The sequence below is a fragment of the Condylostylus longicornis genome, unplaced genomic scaffold (assembly GCF_029603195.1).
Source record: "Condylostylus longicornis isolate FDR11 unplaced genomic scaffold, ASM2960319v2 ptg000033l, whole genome shotgun sequence".
NCBI lineage: Eukaryota > Metazoa > Arthropoda > Insecta > Diptera > Dolichopodidae > Condylostylus > Condylostylus longicornis.
This window is the reverse complement of record NW_026578002.1, coordinates 809,162-828,722: the sequence shown is the minus strand read 5'-3', so window position 1 is coordinate 828,722 and position 19,561 is coordinate 809,162. Positions and strand designations below refer to the sequence as shown.

The following is a 19,561-nucleotide window of genomic DNA, read 5'->3' as shown; positions in this document are numbered from 1 at the left end:
TTTAACATAGACGAAAAATCGCTTTTCTTTCAGACGGGTTTCTTTTCATTTATGGTTACTAAATATTATTTCGTTAGAAGATTTTTTTTCAGGAGCATTCCCCGGGCCATCGCAGCCACTCGCGACTTATTGTAGCCTCCCCTATTTTAATACCTAAGTAACCGCAAGGTTTTATCATTGCTTCTTTTAGAATTCGTTCTCTTCCAAAAGGTATCCCATAGCAATGACGAATAATTTCGACTTTTAGGAAACAATGTAAATATATAAAACATTGCTCTTTTTTTTAAAAAAGAAAAGTTCTTTTATTTGGAAGGGTACACTCTCCAATCCATTCGGGTTTTATGAAAAATTTGCTTTCAGGTTTAATGCGATAGTAAATTGTCAAGTCATAAATCTTAACACGTTCCCTTTCCGCTGAGCCACATATGGTTCAGGAAACGTGCGTTTGATAAGCACTGATACGTTCCTGACCCATATGCGCGTCAGGGGGTTTATGAAACTTTTAAAGCAAATTATTCGACTGGACGTAACGGAACTATACAATTTCTGCAATGGACGTGCTGGTACGACAATAAAGTAAAGAAAAACGCCGGAACATACAAAAAAATATTTTTTAAATTTTGCATTTTTGTATTGCGACAGGGAACGTGTTAATATCAGGAACTCTTTACTGTAAACATAACGATATAGCTGCTACAAAAAATAAGTCATTGATATCTATAATCTTATAACCATGCATACCTACTATCAATTCATATTTCTTAAGTTCTTTACACTTAGCTTTTTTTACCTTAATTTCACATTTTAATTTTCGTTTTTGTTTTCCTATTTATTCTTTTGAATTTTTTTATGATTTTCAAAAACAATTTACATAGCCAAAGTTAATTTTTCCAAAATATTCAATAAGTCACTAGAAGTAAATATTAAAATCACTCATCCTATATTAAAAACAAACTTTTCCCATAATATGCCAACACTAAAATAATATGGTCACCTTAATGTCAAAACTTAAATAAATTCTTAATTGTGTGAAAGTATTTGTGAATTTTTATCGATTACATTTTCCTGTTATACTCACAAAAATAAATAACAATAGAAATTCAATAAACTTTTGTTATTTGCTTAACAATTATGAAAAATTTCAAGATTAGAAAACGTATAAAATGGAAAGAATTCACACCATTTGTATCATTCTTTCGTCGCTTGTTCACCTGTTTAAACAGACCTGAAAGGAATAAACATGCAATTGATTTCAATTATATTCGCTTTAGGACTTGTAGCTCTTGCTCATGCAGGACACCATCACGGTCATGCTAGTAGTTATGCTAGTGTTGTAAAACATGGTCATAATGAACATCACGGACATCATGGTCATGAGGAACATCATGATCACCACGATCACCATGATCATCATTCACATCCAGCTTATAAATTCGAATATGGTGTAAAAGATTCTCATACAGGTGATCACAAAAATCAATGGGAACATCGTGATGGTGATCATGTCAAAGGTACATTAATTATAACTATATGTTCTTTAAATTATTAAGACTTTAATATTGTTATTAACAAAATTTATTTTATGAAGGTGCCTACGAACTTCATGAAGCTGATGGTACAAAACGTATTGTCGAATATACTTCCGATAAACATAATGGATTTAATGCAATTGTTAAAAGAGTCGGCCACGCTCATCATCCTGAAGGTAAAAAAAAATATTTTTGTTTATAAATAATTAACTTATCAATTTTGTCACTTCCAGGACATCATGATCATGGATTGGATCATGGACATCATGGTCATCACGGACACGCCGAAAGCTGGGCTAATTCCAATTTATATGATCATCATCATTAAGTTCTGTTCTAACCCTTATCATGACCAACTTTAGCTGTGTTTATAATAAAGTAGAAGAATTATTTATTTAGCTAAAACTATTTATAAATTAATTGCTATGTTAAAATTTTCTCATATCAAATAATAAATTTTGAAATTTTCGAAATATTTTTGTTTAAATTTGTACATAATTCTGGCAAAATATTAATTACAATTTTAACCCGTACAAGCAATTAAACAAATATTCTTTTTAAAATAATGAAAGTACTCTCTGTTTTCTTTTTACGTTAGCTAACCAGTTTATTTGCATCAAAAACTATAATTGAAGACTTGATAGCAAAACTCACTTGTAAAATTTTGTCTGCTTGATCGTGTAGTTCACCACTTTCCAGAACCGAGTCACACTTATATGGTTAGCGATCCAGCTTTCAAAGTAATAGAAAAACAAAAACGGGAAGTTCAAAAATTCTAATTACATTCGCTTTGGCAAACTATAGACAAGGTGTTTAAAAAAATTGAATGTTATTGATATATGGCAATAAATGACTTATACGATTTCAAAACGGCGTTACATGTTTATTATAATAAATTTTACATAAAGCATTTCGAAAAGAAAAATGAGCTATTTCAAAATATATACTTTTTATTTACACGAAAGGCAAAGCTGAAGGCTTTGAAGTCTCAATTAACTATTCTGGTAAGGATACTGTATTCTTTCAGCTACCAATAAAAGAAAATATTAGTGGAAATAAATTTTTACTGAAATTATTGACACATGTGATTCAATTAACTGAAAAATATGTTCCTCAAGATAATATGCAATTTTAGTTAAATTTAAAAACTCTGACACCACATTTATTGAATTTAGTGATTAAATGTCAAAAGTGCAAGATTTTATTAATAACTTTGATTTTTTGTGCAAAAACCATAGACAACAAATTTTTTTAACGTAGGAATAATCGTTCTTGGACGAATTTTCGAAAATATCCTAAAGAACAATTAACTAAAAAATTAGTAAATCTATAAACCTATTACAAAATCCAACCACTTTGTTTTCTTGTAAATTTTTTTGTAAAACATTGAACACTAATGTTTGTACATTATTTTTGCATTCATAATTATTTTGGTGTATCGCTAATCTTTTTTGAAACTTATCGAGATTTGTAAACTGTTAAATTTTGAGATTCATCCCACACATAATGAAGGAGAAAAATCATTTCAAAAGTTAACGAAAAGCCAGTTTGAAATAACAATTGAATAGAAGAGCCAACTTTGAACTGAACTGAAGAAACAATTCACAAGTAAAACATTTGTTTGTAATTTTTTATTATTAAAGAAAAAAATTTCGTTTCTGAATAATTTAAATTTTTTTATTTTATCTATACAATTCGATTCACTCCGTTCGTCCTTCGGTATCAAGGTGTACTTCCTGAACGCCTACACGGTTTAAGATAAAGAGATTCAGTTTTATACTGCAACTTTCTGTCTTAAAGGTTATAGTCTTTTATAGGAATGTAACTTTTAAAAAATTTATCTTTTCGAAACCGTTAATACTTCCTAACTTCCCAAAAGTTTAAATATAGTGATTTTCTATTTCAAACGTCAAATTGGGCGGTTAAACATTACAATATCAAAACACCAGTTTAAACTAACCGTAATAGACGAGCTAAAGAAATCTTAACTTTAGTTACACTGTACAAAAATTTACATCTTAATGACAAATCTTTTTCAATCTATCGCCTGTTAAAACTTGAAAAGTAATTTCCGGCAACTTATTTCTTTGAAGTTAAACTTCTCAAACTTCTATATTAAAAGAAGTAGAGCTTGAGGTGATCTTTACTTTACTTTTTCTTTTTGAAGTTGTGGCGTTTAAATTCTTGTTGGACACATTTTACTCAATAAATCAATAGCAATATTACACAGCATTAGAAGAAATAGCACCAGGAACTGCTCTTTTTAAACATAATAAAGGTTGTGCTCTAAAAAAAATGCAACCCAGTTATCAAATTGATATTTCTTTAATTTTTCACATCGACCTTATTTACCTTGAAAATTGCATATTTTGATTTTTATTTTCTGTTTGTTTTTCTGTTTCACGCTTTATTACAAATTATGATACCTTCAAAAATATTTTATTAAGCGAAAGTGTTTAAAATGAACCAAAAAGGTAACAAAAGCATTGTTGTTGTAAAAACAAAAAAATTTTTTAGAACCGAAATTCTATTTTTTTCTAATTCTTTTCTTACACTTTTTCTTTAATACGAACAAACATTTACACAATAACACAAATGAAACACATGCAAACATTCAAACAGTATGGTCACCTTAGTGCCGGAATTTAAATAAATTCTTAATTGTGTGAAAGTATTTGTAAATTTTTATCGATTACATTTTCCTCTTATACTAACAAAAATAAATACTCGTATAACAATAAACATTCAATAAACTTTTGTTATTTGCTTAACAATTATGAAAAATTTAAAGATTGGAAAACGTATAAAATGGAAAGAATTCACACCATTTGTATCATTCTTTCGTCGCTTGTTCACCTGTTTAAACAGACCTGAAAGAAATAAACATGCAATTGATTTCAATTATTTTCGCTTTAGGACTTGTAGCTCTTGCTTATGCAGGACACCATCACGGTCATGCTAGTAGTTATGCTAGTGTTGTAAAACATGATCATCATGGTCATAATGAACATCACGGACATCATGGTCATGAGGAACATCATGATCACCATGATCATCATGATCATCATTCACATCCAGCTTATAAATTTGAATATGGTGTAAAAGATTCTCATACAGGCGATCACAAAAATCAATGGGAACATCGTGATGGTGATCATGTCAAAGGTAAATAAATTATAATTATATACTCTGTAAATTATTAAGACTATAATATTATTATTGACAAAATTTATTTCATAAAGGTGCCTATGAACTTCATGAAGCTGATGGTACAAAACGTATTGTCGAATATACTTCCGATAAACATAATGGATTTAATGCAGTTGTTAAAAGAGTCGGCCACGCTGATCATCCTGAAGGTAAAAAAATATTTTTGTTTATAAATAATTACCTTATCAATTTTTTTACTTCCAGGACATCATGGTCATGGATGGGATCATGGACATCATGGTCATCACGGACACGCCGAAAGCTGGGCTAATTCCAATTTATATGACCATCATCATTAAATGTAATCCTCTTCATAGTCGCCTTTTATAAAGAAAAAAATTTATTTATTTAGCTAATGATTTCATAAATTATGTAAAATATTCTTAAATCAAAATAAATTAAGTTAATAATGAAAGAACAATTTAAAATCTATTATTTCAACTTGAAATTATACATTTATACTCGTACCTGTGCAATATACTGTTATAAATATGGCTTAAGTGAATGTGGAGGGTTAGTTTCCTTTCAATACGACGTAAAGTCTATACTCAAACATAAAATTATTTCACAGTAACACTTTGTTTAGCCTAGCTTAGCGTAAATATTATATCAAATGTCGTAAATATCCAACAGAATATTAGGGCACAAAAAGTTTTCTTTATATTTAATTAGATTCGCTCATTATCATGAGCTTTATATGTATTTAACAAAGAAAATATATTTATACAACTGTAGAATAAATGGATGACGTAGTCTAAGGAACGAGTTGCTTATCATAAGGGTTATTGAGTCAGTCAGCACATAAGTTGTATTTTCTAGTTTGGCACAACATTATGAAAATGTTCTTCGAAGACAACTTCCAAACACGCTAACAAGCTTGTAGTTAAGCAAAATGTAAATTTGGTTTTTAGTGATTCATGCCATCCGAATTCTTTAAAAGTTCGACAGCTAGTTCCGGTAACAAATAGAACTCAAATATTAAATTTCAAGAAATTCTATCAATCAGTTATCAAAAAATGTAAACCTGAAGTTCAGTCTGAGTTTATCAAACCGTTTCATATTGAAAGAAAACTGAAATATAATTTTGCGTGAAAGTCGGTTCAGCCGAACTTGAGATACTGATCCGAAAAATAGTTTATTTACGTTTCCCTAGCATGATGAAACATATTTTTGCCGAAAACTCGACATGTGAAATTCGGTTCCATCACATCACATGCCTTATTGTACACAATACGAACGGTAAAGAAAACAAAAAATTATTTAATCAATAAATTAGTTTTAACAAATTATTTCGCCAACCAGTATCACAGAACAGAGCTTGTACATTACGGTGAAAATCAATTATCTTGTCATTTTAACACATTTTAAACATTTTTTTCCGGTTCACAACTACGGCTTTCTACAGTCAAGTGCAAAAGTATATCCAGGTTCGATAGGGTATATAAAGGAGTAAATGACAGGAATAGTGTAAACGAAGGAAACGCACGTATTGCAATTAAAAATTTTGCTTCTAACTCACATTATTTTTCTAAGTTATTTATTATTTTCATTATTTTTTAATTTAGGAAGTAACTTAATAATAATTGTATCATTTTCAATTAGTCGAATTAAGTATATGTACATGAAAGCCGCAATTACCTTATATAAAATTAATAGGTAGAGTGGTGAAAAAAATTTGACCCTAATAAATTTGATAAGCAATACCGCAAATATCATAAATAATTTAACCGCAAAGCAATAAATTATTTAATTTCAAATAAATAAATTTACTTTCATATTATGCTCCGTGATTGTGCACATACACTTATAAATATATGCGAGTAACTGTTTTAAAATGCCGTTCAATGTATAAAATGTTCACTTTAATTTAAATAACAATTAGTTTGGTGCTTAAATTAAAAATTAAAAATCTAAAATGCAAGTTTGAAACTACAAACAAATTTTTATCGCTATTGCACACTAGAAAAATTTTCTTATGACTTATGGCAATTGACAAAATTAAAATTTTCTAAAGTTTTGAATTGCTTAATTTTTTAATGGAATTTTGTGTAAAGAACACATTACACGGTTGAAAGAAATGACATTCTAATGCAATTTTATTGATTTCAAATTTTCTTTTTTATTTGCACCACTTTTTTGCAAATTTTCTGTTTAACCTTTTCGATCTTTGATCTTATCAAGTACAAAAAAAAAAATAAGAGAGAAAATTAAAAACTTGATGGAAATATTTTTATTTGCAAAAGTCAAAAAGAGAAAAAGTGAAAATTTTTAAAACAAACAATAGTATAAATAAGATCGACGCAAATTTTGATATATCATTCGCCTACAGTCAGTTGTACCATTCGGACTAAAAATGGAATTACTTAAAATATTTTTAACTTTAGGATTAATAGTCTTAGTTTCGGCAGGGTATGATCATGGTCATGCCAGTAGTTATGCTAGCGTTGTAAAACATGATCATCATGGTCATAGTGAACATCACGGACATCATGATCACGACGAGCAACATCATCACGAAGACCATCATGATCACCATGATCATCACGATCATCATTCACACCCTGCATACAAATTCGAATATGGTGTAAAGGATTCACACACTGGGGATAATAAAAATCAATGGGAACACCGAGATGGTGATCATGTCAAAGGTATAAAAAATGAGCAAAATATATACACCTTAATTAAGTTGTATAACAATTTTATTAAAATTCTAATATTATAATCTAAAGGTTCATATGAACTCCATGAACCAGATGGTACCAAACGTGTTGTTGAATATACTTCTGATAAACATAATGGATTCAATGCTGTTGTGAAAAGGATAGGTCACGCCAGTCACCCACAAAGTATTTATTAATTTAAAATAACAATTCTATGATATTTTAATTTTTAATTTTATAGTTTACGGGCATCATGAAGGTCATGGAGGAAACCATGGTCATGGACATGCTGAAAGTTGGGCTAATTCAAATTTATACGACTCCCATCACCATTAGAAAAATAAAATTTCAATTAAAATTATTTTAGAAGAATCCTAAACTTGTAATTATTTATTATTAAATTATTTTAAAGTAGATACTATTTATTTACTTCAATAAATTATGTATATGTAGTCGAATGAATAAAAAATTAGTTTTGCAAACAAAATATTCTAAGTGTTATGATGAAAAATCTGAACTCCATTATTTTATAATGCTGACCTTGTTCGGTATATTTTTTGTTTTTTTTCTAATTAAAATATTATTACTTCTTCTCTTTAAAGAAGAACACTTAATCTTAAATCTACAAATAAGTAACCAAAGTTTTTGGCCGGAATATTTATTGGTAAATCTTTTTAGAACTGAAAACGTTTAAAAGCTAGACTACACCTACAATTCCAACACCCAATTCCAACTAAACTCTGTGGTTTTTAGTGACCATTGTGTCAGATCTTACGCTTTTGCCCGCTCGGTGTGAAGAACGTTAGTGAGTATCACATAATCGTAAAGTTTCAATTGAAGAAAATGTTAAATAATTTTGTTTCGGAAGGGCACTGCACGAATGAGAATCCTGACTTGAAAGTAAATTTTATTAGAATATAACTTTTAAATGTTAAGCATTCTGACATGAAGCATTATATATTGAAAATGAATCTTAAAATTTTTTCGATCCTGGTATTGAGATTGGGCATTATTTATTGATATATCGACAAGAAAGCCAATTTAATATTTCATTTTATTGTTCTGGCAATACAACTAATCAAAATAATTTATCTTTTGAAAGTGTTCATAGTTTTTCTGTAAGTTATTTTTCTCTCGCTTTTCCTCGATTTTATCTCACTCCAGAAGTGAGAATTCTCTTATTTTCTAATGAGTATTTCTTTTTCTAAAAGATTAATCATTTTTCAATTGGTTTTTTTGCGTTTTTTCTCAAATTATCGACTGAGCGTCTCACTTTGTTTTGGAAACATTTGGTGAATTTAGCTCAATTAGTTTTTGAATTATCGTTGGGACGAACGAACGGACGGACAGAAAAGCTAAATCAACTCAGAATTCGACGCTGATCAAAAACGTACACCTGAGTCTATATATCAGACTATTATTGCTAGGCGTTACAAACGGTAAGGAAAATTTAATATACACTTCGAACATACCTTTCGTATGGGTATAAAAAGAGCGAGATTATACATTAATCGAAAATTACATTATACAAAATATAGGATAGTTACTCACTTTCTTCTAATTTGGCGAGCAAAATAGCGAGATAGAAGATCAGGCTCATACTATAGATAGGGCTGATTATTGTCACTGCTGAATAATACAGTTGACTTTAATGAACATGTTAATACCAATAAAAACACCATACCAATAACGTTCGTGATATTGCGATACCAATAAATGTTCATGATATAAAAAAAAAGTTATAAAATTAAATTTTTTGCTGCTTTTTATTATTCATTTCATAATTTTTGGTTTGCAGAATTTCACATCAACATTTTAATTTACACTATACTATTGTGCAGTTAAAAAATTAAATACAAAGAAGTGCATCTACATATAATTTAGTCTTATGTAAAAAAAAATTCTTCTATCGTCTCATTGTATCGCCATTTTTTTAGAATTACCAGCCATGACTGTGTCCACCATGATAACCGTATGCTAAAAATTTATTAAAATTCATCAACTTTTTAATAATTGGAAAATACTTTAAAATTTTACAATGAGCATGATGGGCATGTCCAACTCTTTTGACGACAGCATTAAATCCATTATGTTTATCAGCTGTATATTCAACAATACGTTTTGTACCATCAGCTTCATGAAGTTCATATCCTCCTAAAGGCATTTATTTGTGCAAGAGTAATAGAATTAAAATATTTTAGAAATCTTTACAAAACTATTACCTTTAACATGATCGCCATCACGATGTTCCCATTGAGATTTGTGATCACCAGTATGTGAATCTTTTACTCCGTATTCAAATTTGTATGAAGGATGTGAATGATGATCATAATATTCATCATGACCATGATCATAATAATCACCGTCGTGATGATGTCCGTCGTGCTTTACAACACTAGCATAACTACTAGCATGACCATGATAATGTCCAGCTGATACAAAAGCAACTAATCCAAGAATAAAGCTTACTCTTAATAACTGCATTATATTTTTTTTAGAATTTAAATCACTTTGAATATTATTGATTAACTGATATTTTAATTTCCAATAGTTTAACTATTTATACTCTAAAAGAAGTGTGAATATTAGAGTGGAAAATTAATTTTTTCAATTGTTTTTTTATAAACAGAATTAGCTAATTTAATAGAATTTTGAAGTTTTCAAATTTTTTGCTTAAAACAATTGCAGGAATAGTGGCTAATGATAATTTTCTGCTGCATTGATTTCAATTTTTTAACCTTAATACTTAAACATTTTTTAATATTAGAATATTATTACTTTATTTTTAATATAAAATAATAGAAGCGCTTTGCTAAATCAGAAAAAATTCGCAGTGACCGTTCATTTTTACTTACGAATTAATTTCGAAGTTAATGTGAATTTACATTAATATTGAATGGATTTATTTTTGACCCGACTTTTTTTAGTCTTATTTATTCTATTTTGAGCACTTAAATTTTTAAAATCACGGCAGTTCGAGTGCTTAAAATTTAAATTTCATCACAAACATTCATTCATATATTTTAAATACTTTACTAATAACACGTGAATAGTAGATTGTTTTACTAAACTTAAAGTTAAGAAGAATATAAAAACTATAGAATTTTGATCAATACATTTTTATTTTTATAGTGGGTGATGAAACTCTAGACTATATACTTTTAAGGTCTTAACATTTTCAACTACATTACATTAATAACTACATATTGTTTTTTCTTGCATGTTTCCATGTGTTCGAATTGCACATTTGTTTGTACATATATGTATATAGATATGTATATAAATAGTGTATGTAATTTGAAAAATTGTACATCTGTTAACATGTTTGTTTTGATTTGATGCATCAAAATAATAAAATAAAAATTTTTACATTTTTATAAAAAAAAGACCATGCAAAGAAAATAATAACAAGTTAAAATGTTTCAGTCCGTGTTAACCGATTTAATTACACCTTGCACCTTTTATTGCTGTATGGCAATTACTTGAACCTGTGAAACAATTCTATAGAAACTTGACGGACATGTCTGACTTATAAGTGGAAACACGATTGCCACGTTTCATGAATCTGGTTTTTTTAATCTTCCAAAAATTTAAAATTAGCAAAAATTTAAAATTAGCTTTTGGAGTTATATGGCAACTACCCGAACCTGTTAAGCAATTCCACCAAAACTTCAGAAATACATCTGACCTATGGATTGGACATACGATTGCTAAGTTTCATGAATCTGACTTTCTTAATTTTCCGAATACGTAAAATTTGGCTTTGGAGTTGTATGGCAGTCACCCGAACCGGTGCAGCCATCCCATTAAAATTTTTGTGTAAAATGTAATTGGACACATCTTTACAAAATTTGATATTAATATCTTTATTAGTTTTTAAAATATTAAAAAAAAACTCTTTGAGTTATATGGCCGCTACCCGACCGGAACCCATTGTCCGAATTAGTCCAATTACAATAGCACCCGTCTTTGCCCGTCTTTGTCACAAAAGAAATAACTTGTGAAAGTTTGGTGGTATATGCCTCATTCGTTTTTGAGTTATCGTACGATCGGACGGATTAACGGACGAGTGGACGGACAGAGTGAAACTAATAAGCACTTTTTTCAAAAAAATTTTTGGAAAAGTGCTAAAAAGAGGAAATGAAATAAAAAGATACAGAGTAAGAGCCCTATTTAAACATTTGTGAAAAATACGTAATATTTCAAAATTTTTTCTTCCTACATGTACATACATACATATGTATATTTAACAATAATTACGTACATAAAAACGTGTGAAACAAACATAAAGCAAATAAAAGGACTTTAATTTTTTCTTTTAAACAATTTTCACTTCACTGTTATAAGTCACAGATACAAATATTTACATTTTGTTGTTATATATACTAAAGCACTTAGAACGAATGATGTGATCAGTTTTCTTGCTTTAAAAAGGTTTCACATTCCTTAATTGTGAAAATATTTTTCAATCTCTGTCAAGTTTGAAAATTCAATGCAGCTACAAACAGCAGCAAACAACAACAACAATAAAACAACAACAGCAACAAAATTATCTTAATTATATCAAAATATAAATTTATAATTTAATAACAAATAAAATTAAAAAAGCAAGAAGTTATTGATCGCTTTTTTTTGAAAAAGTTAATAATAATAACGAGTAATAATAATAATATGGAGTATTTACTTAAAATGGTGTTAAAATGTTTTGAAAAATCTATTGTAAAAAACTTAAAATTTTGAAGGTAGGCATATGGTTATGTGGTTACTTTCAGTACATTCTATTGTTGTTTTCGAATTTTCGTTACGAATTTTTACCATAAAGCACCGAAATCACAAAAATCACTTGAGAAAAAAAAATTACAAAATTTTTCAGAATGGTGTTGAGATTTTGAAATTTATCGGACTATACAATATCACAACTTATCTCAACAATTGCATATCCAGAAACCTTAGAATAAAATGGATTGAAGTTGAACAATTGTGATGGCTTTCCCAATCATAAAATAATTTTTTTAAGATGTTCAAGTTTTTCCGTAACTGGACGAAAATATTTGAAGGTCTGGACCTAATGTAGGACCCAAGAATCTGAAGAAAAATTTTAATAGTATGGTTAGTTTTGTGTTTAAACATAATATAATGTACAACAGTTCGACTTTAAGCTGAAAAAAAATTCAGCGAAAGTTTTCAAAATTTAAAATATTGATGACAAAAATTACTATTCGAATTTGTCTAAGGAAAAAATTGGCCAATTTTATTACTTCTTTGTACCAGCTTCAAATGTCCAAATGTTTGTAAATCTATTACAAAAAATAAATTACAATAGGATGTAGTTTATTTAAGAACATATTCCACACTTAGCTCCTGTGAGCAAAATATTAATTAATCTCATAAAGAACGAAATACAGGTAAAATTTATTTATTAAATAAAAATTATAATAATAAAAACTAGTTCCTTGATTTCATGAACTTAAACAATTGTAAAAATTTTGGTATTTAAAATTGTATGTAAATGAATTGTTAAGATTTAATTAATTCTTATTTAACACATAAATATACGGCATATAGTATATATATTAATATATTTTCCACTTTAGATTGCTTAACCGAATTAATTCAATCAAGTAGAACGATCTAATTTTGATTTCTCTGATACAAAGTATACACAAACATATGTAACTATAAAAACTATATACAATGCTTTAAATCCAATCAATATAGTCATAATTTTATTTATTTTCTTTAACGTATATTGTATATCGTATTGCAATATAGCCTTGCAAAATATCTGTAAAAATATTTCTCTATTATAAACAAAAAATTATAATTTTTGTTACTTATATTTTTTAACAAATATTTCCTCCTACTCTACATATATAATATAATTAAATATACAACTACAAAAATAAGATATGTATACGTTAAATTAAAAAAGGCAAAAATATCGTATAATTTATTCAGGTAGAATTATTTCAGCTATTAAACAGATATATAAAAAGCCAATTAAATCGATTTAATAGTATCAGTCTTATATCATTAGTTCTAAAAGAAACATTAATTTTTAATTTTATTTATTTAAAAATGCAATTACTTACAATATTTTTAGTATTTGGATTAGCAGCTTTAACATTGGCAGGACATCATCATGGACATGCTAGTAGTTATGCTAGTGTTGTAAAACACGAAGAACCACACCATCATCATCATGATGAACATCATGGACATGATTATGGTCATCACGGACATGATGATCATCATGATTATTATTCACATCCATCTTATAAATTTGAATATGGTGTAAAAGATTCACATACTGGTGATAATAAAAATCAATGGGAACATCGTGATGGTGATCATGTTAAAGGTAAATTTCTATAAGCTATTATATGCTTTTATGAGCGCTATTTTGTTTTAGATTTCTCTGACAGTATCTTTATATATATTTGTTTTTGTGCTTTGTAGGTGCTTATGAACTTCATGAAGCTGATGGTACAAAACGTCTCGTAGAATATACAGCTGATAAACATAATGGATTTAATGCTGTTGTAAAAAGAATTGGACATGCTCATCATCCTGAAGGTATAACTTTATAACATTGAAATAGATTTTATCTATAAATAATCATTTTAATAATATAGTTCATGGACACCATTATGGACATGGTCATGGTTGGTGAAAAATTTAAACGAAACAAATTTTGAGATTCATATTAAAGACCAATGAAATATTTGTGATGCTATATGCAAAAAAAACAATTAAATTAGTCAACTTAAATTTCTATAAAATTTAATAAATAAAAAGAGCTTAAGAAAAAATTGAAACTCTGTTGTTTTATAAAAACTTATTCCTTTATATATAGTTGAAATATGAAAAAACAAATTTTACATGGTATCATAGCTAAAGTCGATCACCATCAAACATTAATAGCACTATACAAAAATCCATATTTGCATATTAATTCGAAATAGCACAAATTGATTTTATCCTTCTCTGCAGCCCGTGTGGAAATGACTTATTTTTACATTATTGCCCAATATATATATATACTATTCCTTAAAATATTAAATTTTAATTTTGGTGTTTTGTGAGAAAGCTTGTCCCCGCAAATCGATCATTGAATATAATACAGTAACAACTTTCCGTATTTTTGACGAAAAAAGCGAAAAAGATCTTAGGAGAATTCTACAAGAATTCAATATAATCTTTAATATCCTATAGCTCCAGTTTATTTATTTTTTCGAAAATTACCTTTATTAATTCACTGTCTAGTTGCTTTATTTACATAAATCTACCATTACTTTAGTATAACTACATACAAAATAATTTTTATTTTCTGAAATGTCAACGTATAACAAATTAATTTTTACTTACAGCACTTATAACACTATTATTTAATAATTTTTATTATATGTATATCAAAATTTTGAAATTTTTCTATAATTTAAATCTAAAATCATTTACAATAATTTCTTTATTTCTTTTGATTTTTGCTTTACCAATTACTTTATAGAAAAAACTTAACTTGAGAGCAATAAAATTAAGCACTGCAATTAAAATGAAAATTGAAATATGCATTACACCGACACAAAAATTTATAATTTTTTTAACAAAATAATTTCAAAATAAAAAAAAAAATTTTTTTTTCTTAACTAATATCGCACTTTCAAATTTTAATCAAATTTCTAACTGATTTGAAATTAAAATTTAAAACAGATTTTGTTTTCCTTTTTTCTTTGTTATATTTAAGTACAGTGTAAATTAAACTAAAAAATTCGAATAGTTTAAAACTGACATATTTATTAACTCTCCCGCTATAATTTATATTGAATTCTTTTAGACAATAAATTAAGTGGTGTAGTTACACCATGCCATCTTTAGGTAATTCATTCACAATAATTTTCTAATTACAACTTCCTACTCATTTATTACTAGTTGTGTCATGAATTTGACAATGAATTAGAGCAATAAAATTTCGTGAAATTTTATGTATGTATATATGTATGTATGTAAATAATTTAATTCAATTCTTTGGCATGACAATAATCTAAAAGTGATTTTGAAATTTTCGAAAATTTAAGAATACAATTGATAAGTTGAACATCACTTATTATCACCAACTGTGTGTCATACCATTTTTCGTAGTTGAAATTCGCAATCAAACTTCTTATAACAACAATCAAACTTTTAATTAATTCTACATACATTAAATAAAAATCTATTTAAAATTTCATAATACAATTCGAAAGGCAAATTAATATCATAATGCCAAAAAGAAAAATAAATTATAGGTACAATGGAAAATATAAAAAAAACATATAAAATTTTGCATGAAAATTAATTTTTTAAAATATAGACTTACTTTTTCTTCTACAATTTTTTATTTTAATTTTTTTAATAATTTTTATACGTAGTAGTAAGTAGTCGTAATCAAAATTGTAGAAGTTTCGTTTACTAAATATGTTGAGGTATTATTTTCATTTTATATGTTTTACATATCGTGAATTTATACATGTATAAATTTAAATTACAAGTGTGATCTATTGTGCATGAGCATGGGGAACTTGATCAAAAGAATAACAGAGTCTTTTTAACAAGCATTTAATATCCTGTAACTATAATTTCATTAGAAAATTATATTTGAGCACTACAACACTACCCAACAATATCGGCTTAATTTGCAAATGTTGTATTAGTCTTTTAGTTATAATCCATTATTCGAGCGATTTTTAATTAGCACCAATAAGGCTATTTAGAAAATACTTTAAAGTCCAACATGTCATAAAATTTGTCAAAGTTTATAATTAAAATTATAAAATTTTTTTATTCTAATTATATATTTTTAATGCTTAAACGATTTTAAAATAAAAAAAAATTCAACTCCATAGTTCATTGATTTTAAGTTATTTTATAAAGAAAAAATTTCCAATTGCAATTTATTATTTGGTTTTCAATTAAAAATTATTTTAAAAAAAATATGTGCACTATTTAAAATAAATATAAAATACATATAGATAATACATACATACGTTTTATACAATATCTACCCAGTAAAATTCAAATGAGATCTAAATGCAATAAAATGAATAAATTTCAAAACATACTTAAGCAAAAAAATTATAAAAAACAAAAATGCTTTCTTTTAAAGTTTACAGCATCTTTCCACGTATTTATTAGATTCGGACATAATCGATTTAAATTAAATTTTGTTAAAATCCCTTCTGTATCTAGCAGGAATTTAGCTCCTTACAACCAGTTGAAATTTGGTGTTGTCCAAACAATTTATTTTAATACTCATTCCTTACGTACAATAGAAATATAAATAAAGCTTTGAAATTTTCTAAAAATTTTTACATCTGATCCGTTCTACTTAACAAATTACAAATAACAAGGATAAATAAGTAAATCCATATAACAATTGAACTATGTATATTTATAATGGTACTACAATCACTATATATAATTATGAAATAATAAAAAAATTAATTTTTTGTTGGATTAAATTCTTCCGGAATTATAACAATGTTATGTTGTATGTATGTATGTACATATATACATAAATTTACATTTACATTTACTATGCTTTATTGTTATTTGATTAATTTTTCTAATAGTTATTGTAAAATACTAATTTGAATTATCATTAATCAATTAAATATATACATATATATATTAGCAATTTTTTATCTTATGAATTTATTTTATGAATTGCATAAACAGAACTTTAATATAAATATATTTTTCAATTACAATAGGTACGTTACTGTATTTCTTTGTTCAATATAAAAATTTGCTTTCAAAATTTACATATGTACCAATATCCTAAGAATTTACATACAAGTACATATGTGTATGTATGTATATTGGTCCAAATTTAGGTGACTACTTATACTTTCATACTTACAAATTCATTTATTGCAGCCAAATCTAAAAAAAAAAATCTGACAATTTATTTTTTTTATGCATATTAGTTTAAAAAATTTATTTACCAAAAAAAAAATTGAATGAGTATGAAGGAAAAAAAATAACAGCTTATCATTCAAAAAGGTTTAAAAAGTTCACAGCAATAAAACAATAAAAACAAAAAAAAGGTTCAAACAGGTTATAAATACCGAATCGATCACAAATTAAGTCAACCTTGAATATCTCATGCGTTTTTTTATTTTTTGTTTTTTTTGTAAGCATAAGTTCATACCCATGTTATTACAATTGTAAGTACCAATATGACTTTTTTTGGTTGATAAGTACTTCACCACTTAGACCTACCAAATTAATACCATATTTCATTCATTACATTGAATTGAACTATAAAAACCATTTATGGACAAATGAACCGTTATAGTTTTGAATGAATAAGATAAAAAAAAAAACAGAATTAAATTACGAAATTAAACTATTATAACATATTGTACTTTATGTGTGTGTATGTATTTCTATGAATATGTCTAGATTATTACTATCACCACCTGCTTGAAAATATTGTTTTACTGACATACAACCAATAGAAATGCATTCATTTCATACAAATAGTTGGTACATAAAATATAGGTAAAGTAAAACAACTGCATGAAATGGAATGTATGGCGAATAATATAAAAAAAAATGTTAAAATTATCAAAAAAAAAAAAAAATTGTGCAAGAAACAAAAGAATTTTATTTGGGGTTTTTGATTTTTCTCTTTGGAATTTTTTTTTTTTTTTTCTTAAATAAATACCACATACATAGGTACACTAAAAACTTAATTAAATTCATGAAAATATATTTTTTTATTTTTCTATTTTCATTTTTACTTCTTATTTTTCTTTTGGTATTGCATAAGTTTTATTGGTACCTATATAAATTAGTGGTTCAATATGTGAAATTCATCAGTTGCAAATTGACCACAGTTCTAATAACATTAATTCTAATAAATATAAAAAATATAAAAAGTTTTAAATTTTAATTTAAAAAAAAAGAAACAAAATGTGTTCATTAAAATTTGTATTGTGTTTTGGATTAATAGCTGTTGCTGCAGCTGGATATTTACATGAACATCATGATGATCATCATGATTATTATTCACATCCAGCTTATAAATTTGAATATGGTGTAAAAGATTCACATACCGGTGATAATAAAAATCAATGGGAACATCGTGATGGTGATCATGTTCATGGTGAATATGAATTACATGAACCTGATGGCACAAAACGTATTGTCAAATATACATCAGACAAACATAATGGATTTACAGCACATGTAGAAAGAGTTGGACATGCCCAACATCCACAAAGTTTGTATAAATTTTTTTTTTTTTGTAATAACATGTATTTTTTTTGTAAATGTTTTCTATTATTTGAATACATCCTAAATTGGTATATACATGCATACATGAATATTTTCAAGTGCATAAAAATAAGGCTACTTAAATGTTAAGACTATGCATGTTAAATAATATTCATAAAGTTGACAAAATGTGTCTATCTACTTACTCTACAACTTTTTTTATAATATCATCAAGCCAATTTTAATATATTATTTATTTAATTAGTGATTACAATTTAATATTAAATTTGCTTCAATCCTTGATTAAATTTGCATTCAATTACATACATATGTTTGTATGTACATATGAATTTTCTAAATATGTACTAAAAATTGTGTACCAGCAAATGATTTTAAACCACATTAAAACGTTTTAGAAAAAGCGCTAATATTAACATTATTTTTAATTTTAAAAAACAATATGTAACAAACTTGTATAATTCACATCACTTCTATATCACATTTTTCAAAGCAACGAGACACTTTGTTCTCTGAATTCTATTCTCTGTATACGATTCTATGTTTCTTTGTTCATATTTACATATTTTTATTTTCATACGTTCGTACACGTATCCAATAATATAGTATAATTAAAGTCCTTATTAAGTCCCAAAAATAGGAAATCGTTCTAAACATTAAAAAATTTTATATTTGAGTACAAGTATTTAATTTACATTTATGATATTTAATATTTTACAGTTTACGGACACGATGATGGACATCACAGTCATCACGTACATGGTCATGGACATGCTGAAAGTTACGCCAATGTTAATTTGCATCATCATCATCATTAGAAAAACTGATTATATAACATTATACGGCTTTCCTCATAATCTTCATACAAACAACTTAAATTAA

At 26.7% G+C, this 19,561-nt stretch overlaps 5 protein-coding genes across 5 annotated transcripts; 4 read left to right on the top strand and 1 right to left on the bottom strand.

Annotated features, from left to right (window-relative positions):
• Window positions 1–1,240: 1,240 nt before the first annotated feature.
• LOC129608688 (protein catecholamines up-like) lies at window positions 1,241–1,857 on the top strand. Its single transcript, XM_055520352.1, has 3 exons — window positions 1,241–1,511; window positions 1,589–1,705; window positions 1,763–1,857. The coding sequence occupies exons 1-3, from the start codon at window positions 1,241–1,243 to the stop codon at window positions 1,855–1,857; spliced, it is 483 nt and encodes a 160-aa protein (XP_055376327.1).
• A 2,537-nt stretch (window positions 1,858–4,394) lies between these two features.
• Window positions 4,395–5,038, top strand: LOC129608687 (histidine-rich glycoprotein-like). The gene is made up of 3 exons (XM_055520350.1): window positions 4,395–4,694; window positions 4,772–4,888; window positions 4,944–5,038. The coding sequence occupies exons 1-3, from the start codon at window positions 4,415–4,417 to the stop codon at window positions 5,036–5,038; spliced, it is 492 nt and encodes a 163-aa protein (XP_055376325.1). The 5' UTR covers window positions 4,395–4,414.
• Window positions 5,039–7,092: 2,054 nt separating this feature from the next.
• On the top strand, window positions 7,093–7,738 carry LOC129608600 (histidine-rich glycoprotein-like). Its single transcript, XM_055520220.1, has 3 exons — window positions 7,093–7,390; window positions 7,472–7,588; window positions 7,644–7,738. Exons 1-3 carry the CDS (start codon window positions 7,093–7,095, stop codon window positions 7,736–7,738), a joined length of 510 nt encoding a protein of 169 aa, XP_055376195.1.
• A 1,524-nt stretch (window positions 7,739–9,262) lies between these two features.
• On the bottom strand, window positions 9,263–9,886 carry LOC129608623 (cuticle protein 19-like). Its single transcript, XM_055520257.1, has 3 exons — window positions 9,625–9,886; window positions 9,440–9,556; window positions 9,263–9,379 (listed from the first exon to the last, which is right to left on the bottom strand). Exons 1-3 carry the CDS (start codon window positions 9,884–9,886, stop codon window positions 9,342–9,344), a joined length of 417 nt encoding a protein of 138 aa, XP_055376232.1. The 3' UTR covers window positions 9,263–9,341.
• Window positions 9,887–13,440: 3,554 nt separating this feature from the next.
• On the top strand, window positions 13,441–19,537 carry LOC129608622 (histidine-rich glycoprotein-like). The gene is made up of 6 exons (XM_055520256.1): window positions 13,441–13,763; window positions 13,862–13,978; window positions 14,038–14,071; window positions 17,152–17,161; window positions 18,359–18,668; window positions 19,400–19,537. Exons 1-6 carry the CDS (start codon window positions 13,481–13,483, stop codon window positions 19,495–19,497), a joined length of 852 nt encoding a protein of 283 aa, XP_055376231.1. The 5' UTR covers window positions 13,441–13,480; the 3' UTR covers window positions 19,498–19,537.
• The last annotated feature ends 24 nt before the right edge of the window (window positions 19,538–19,561 follow it).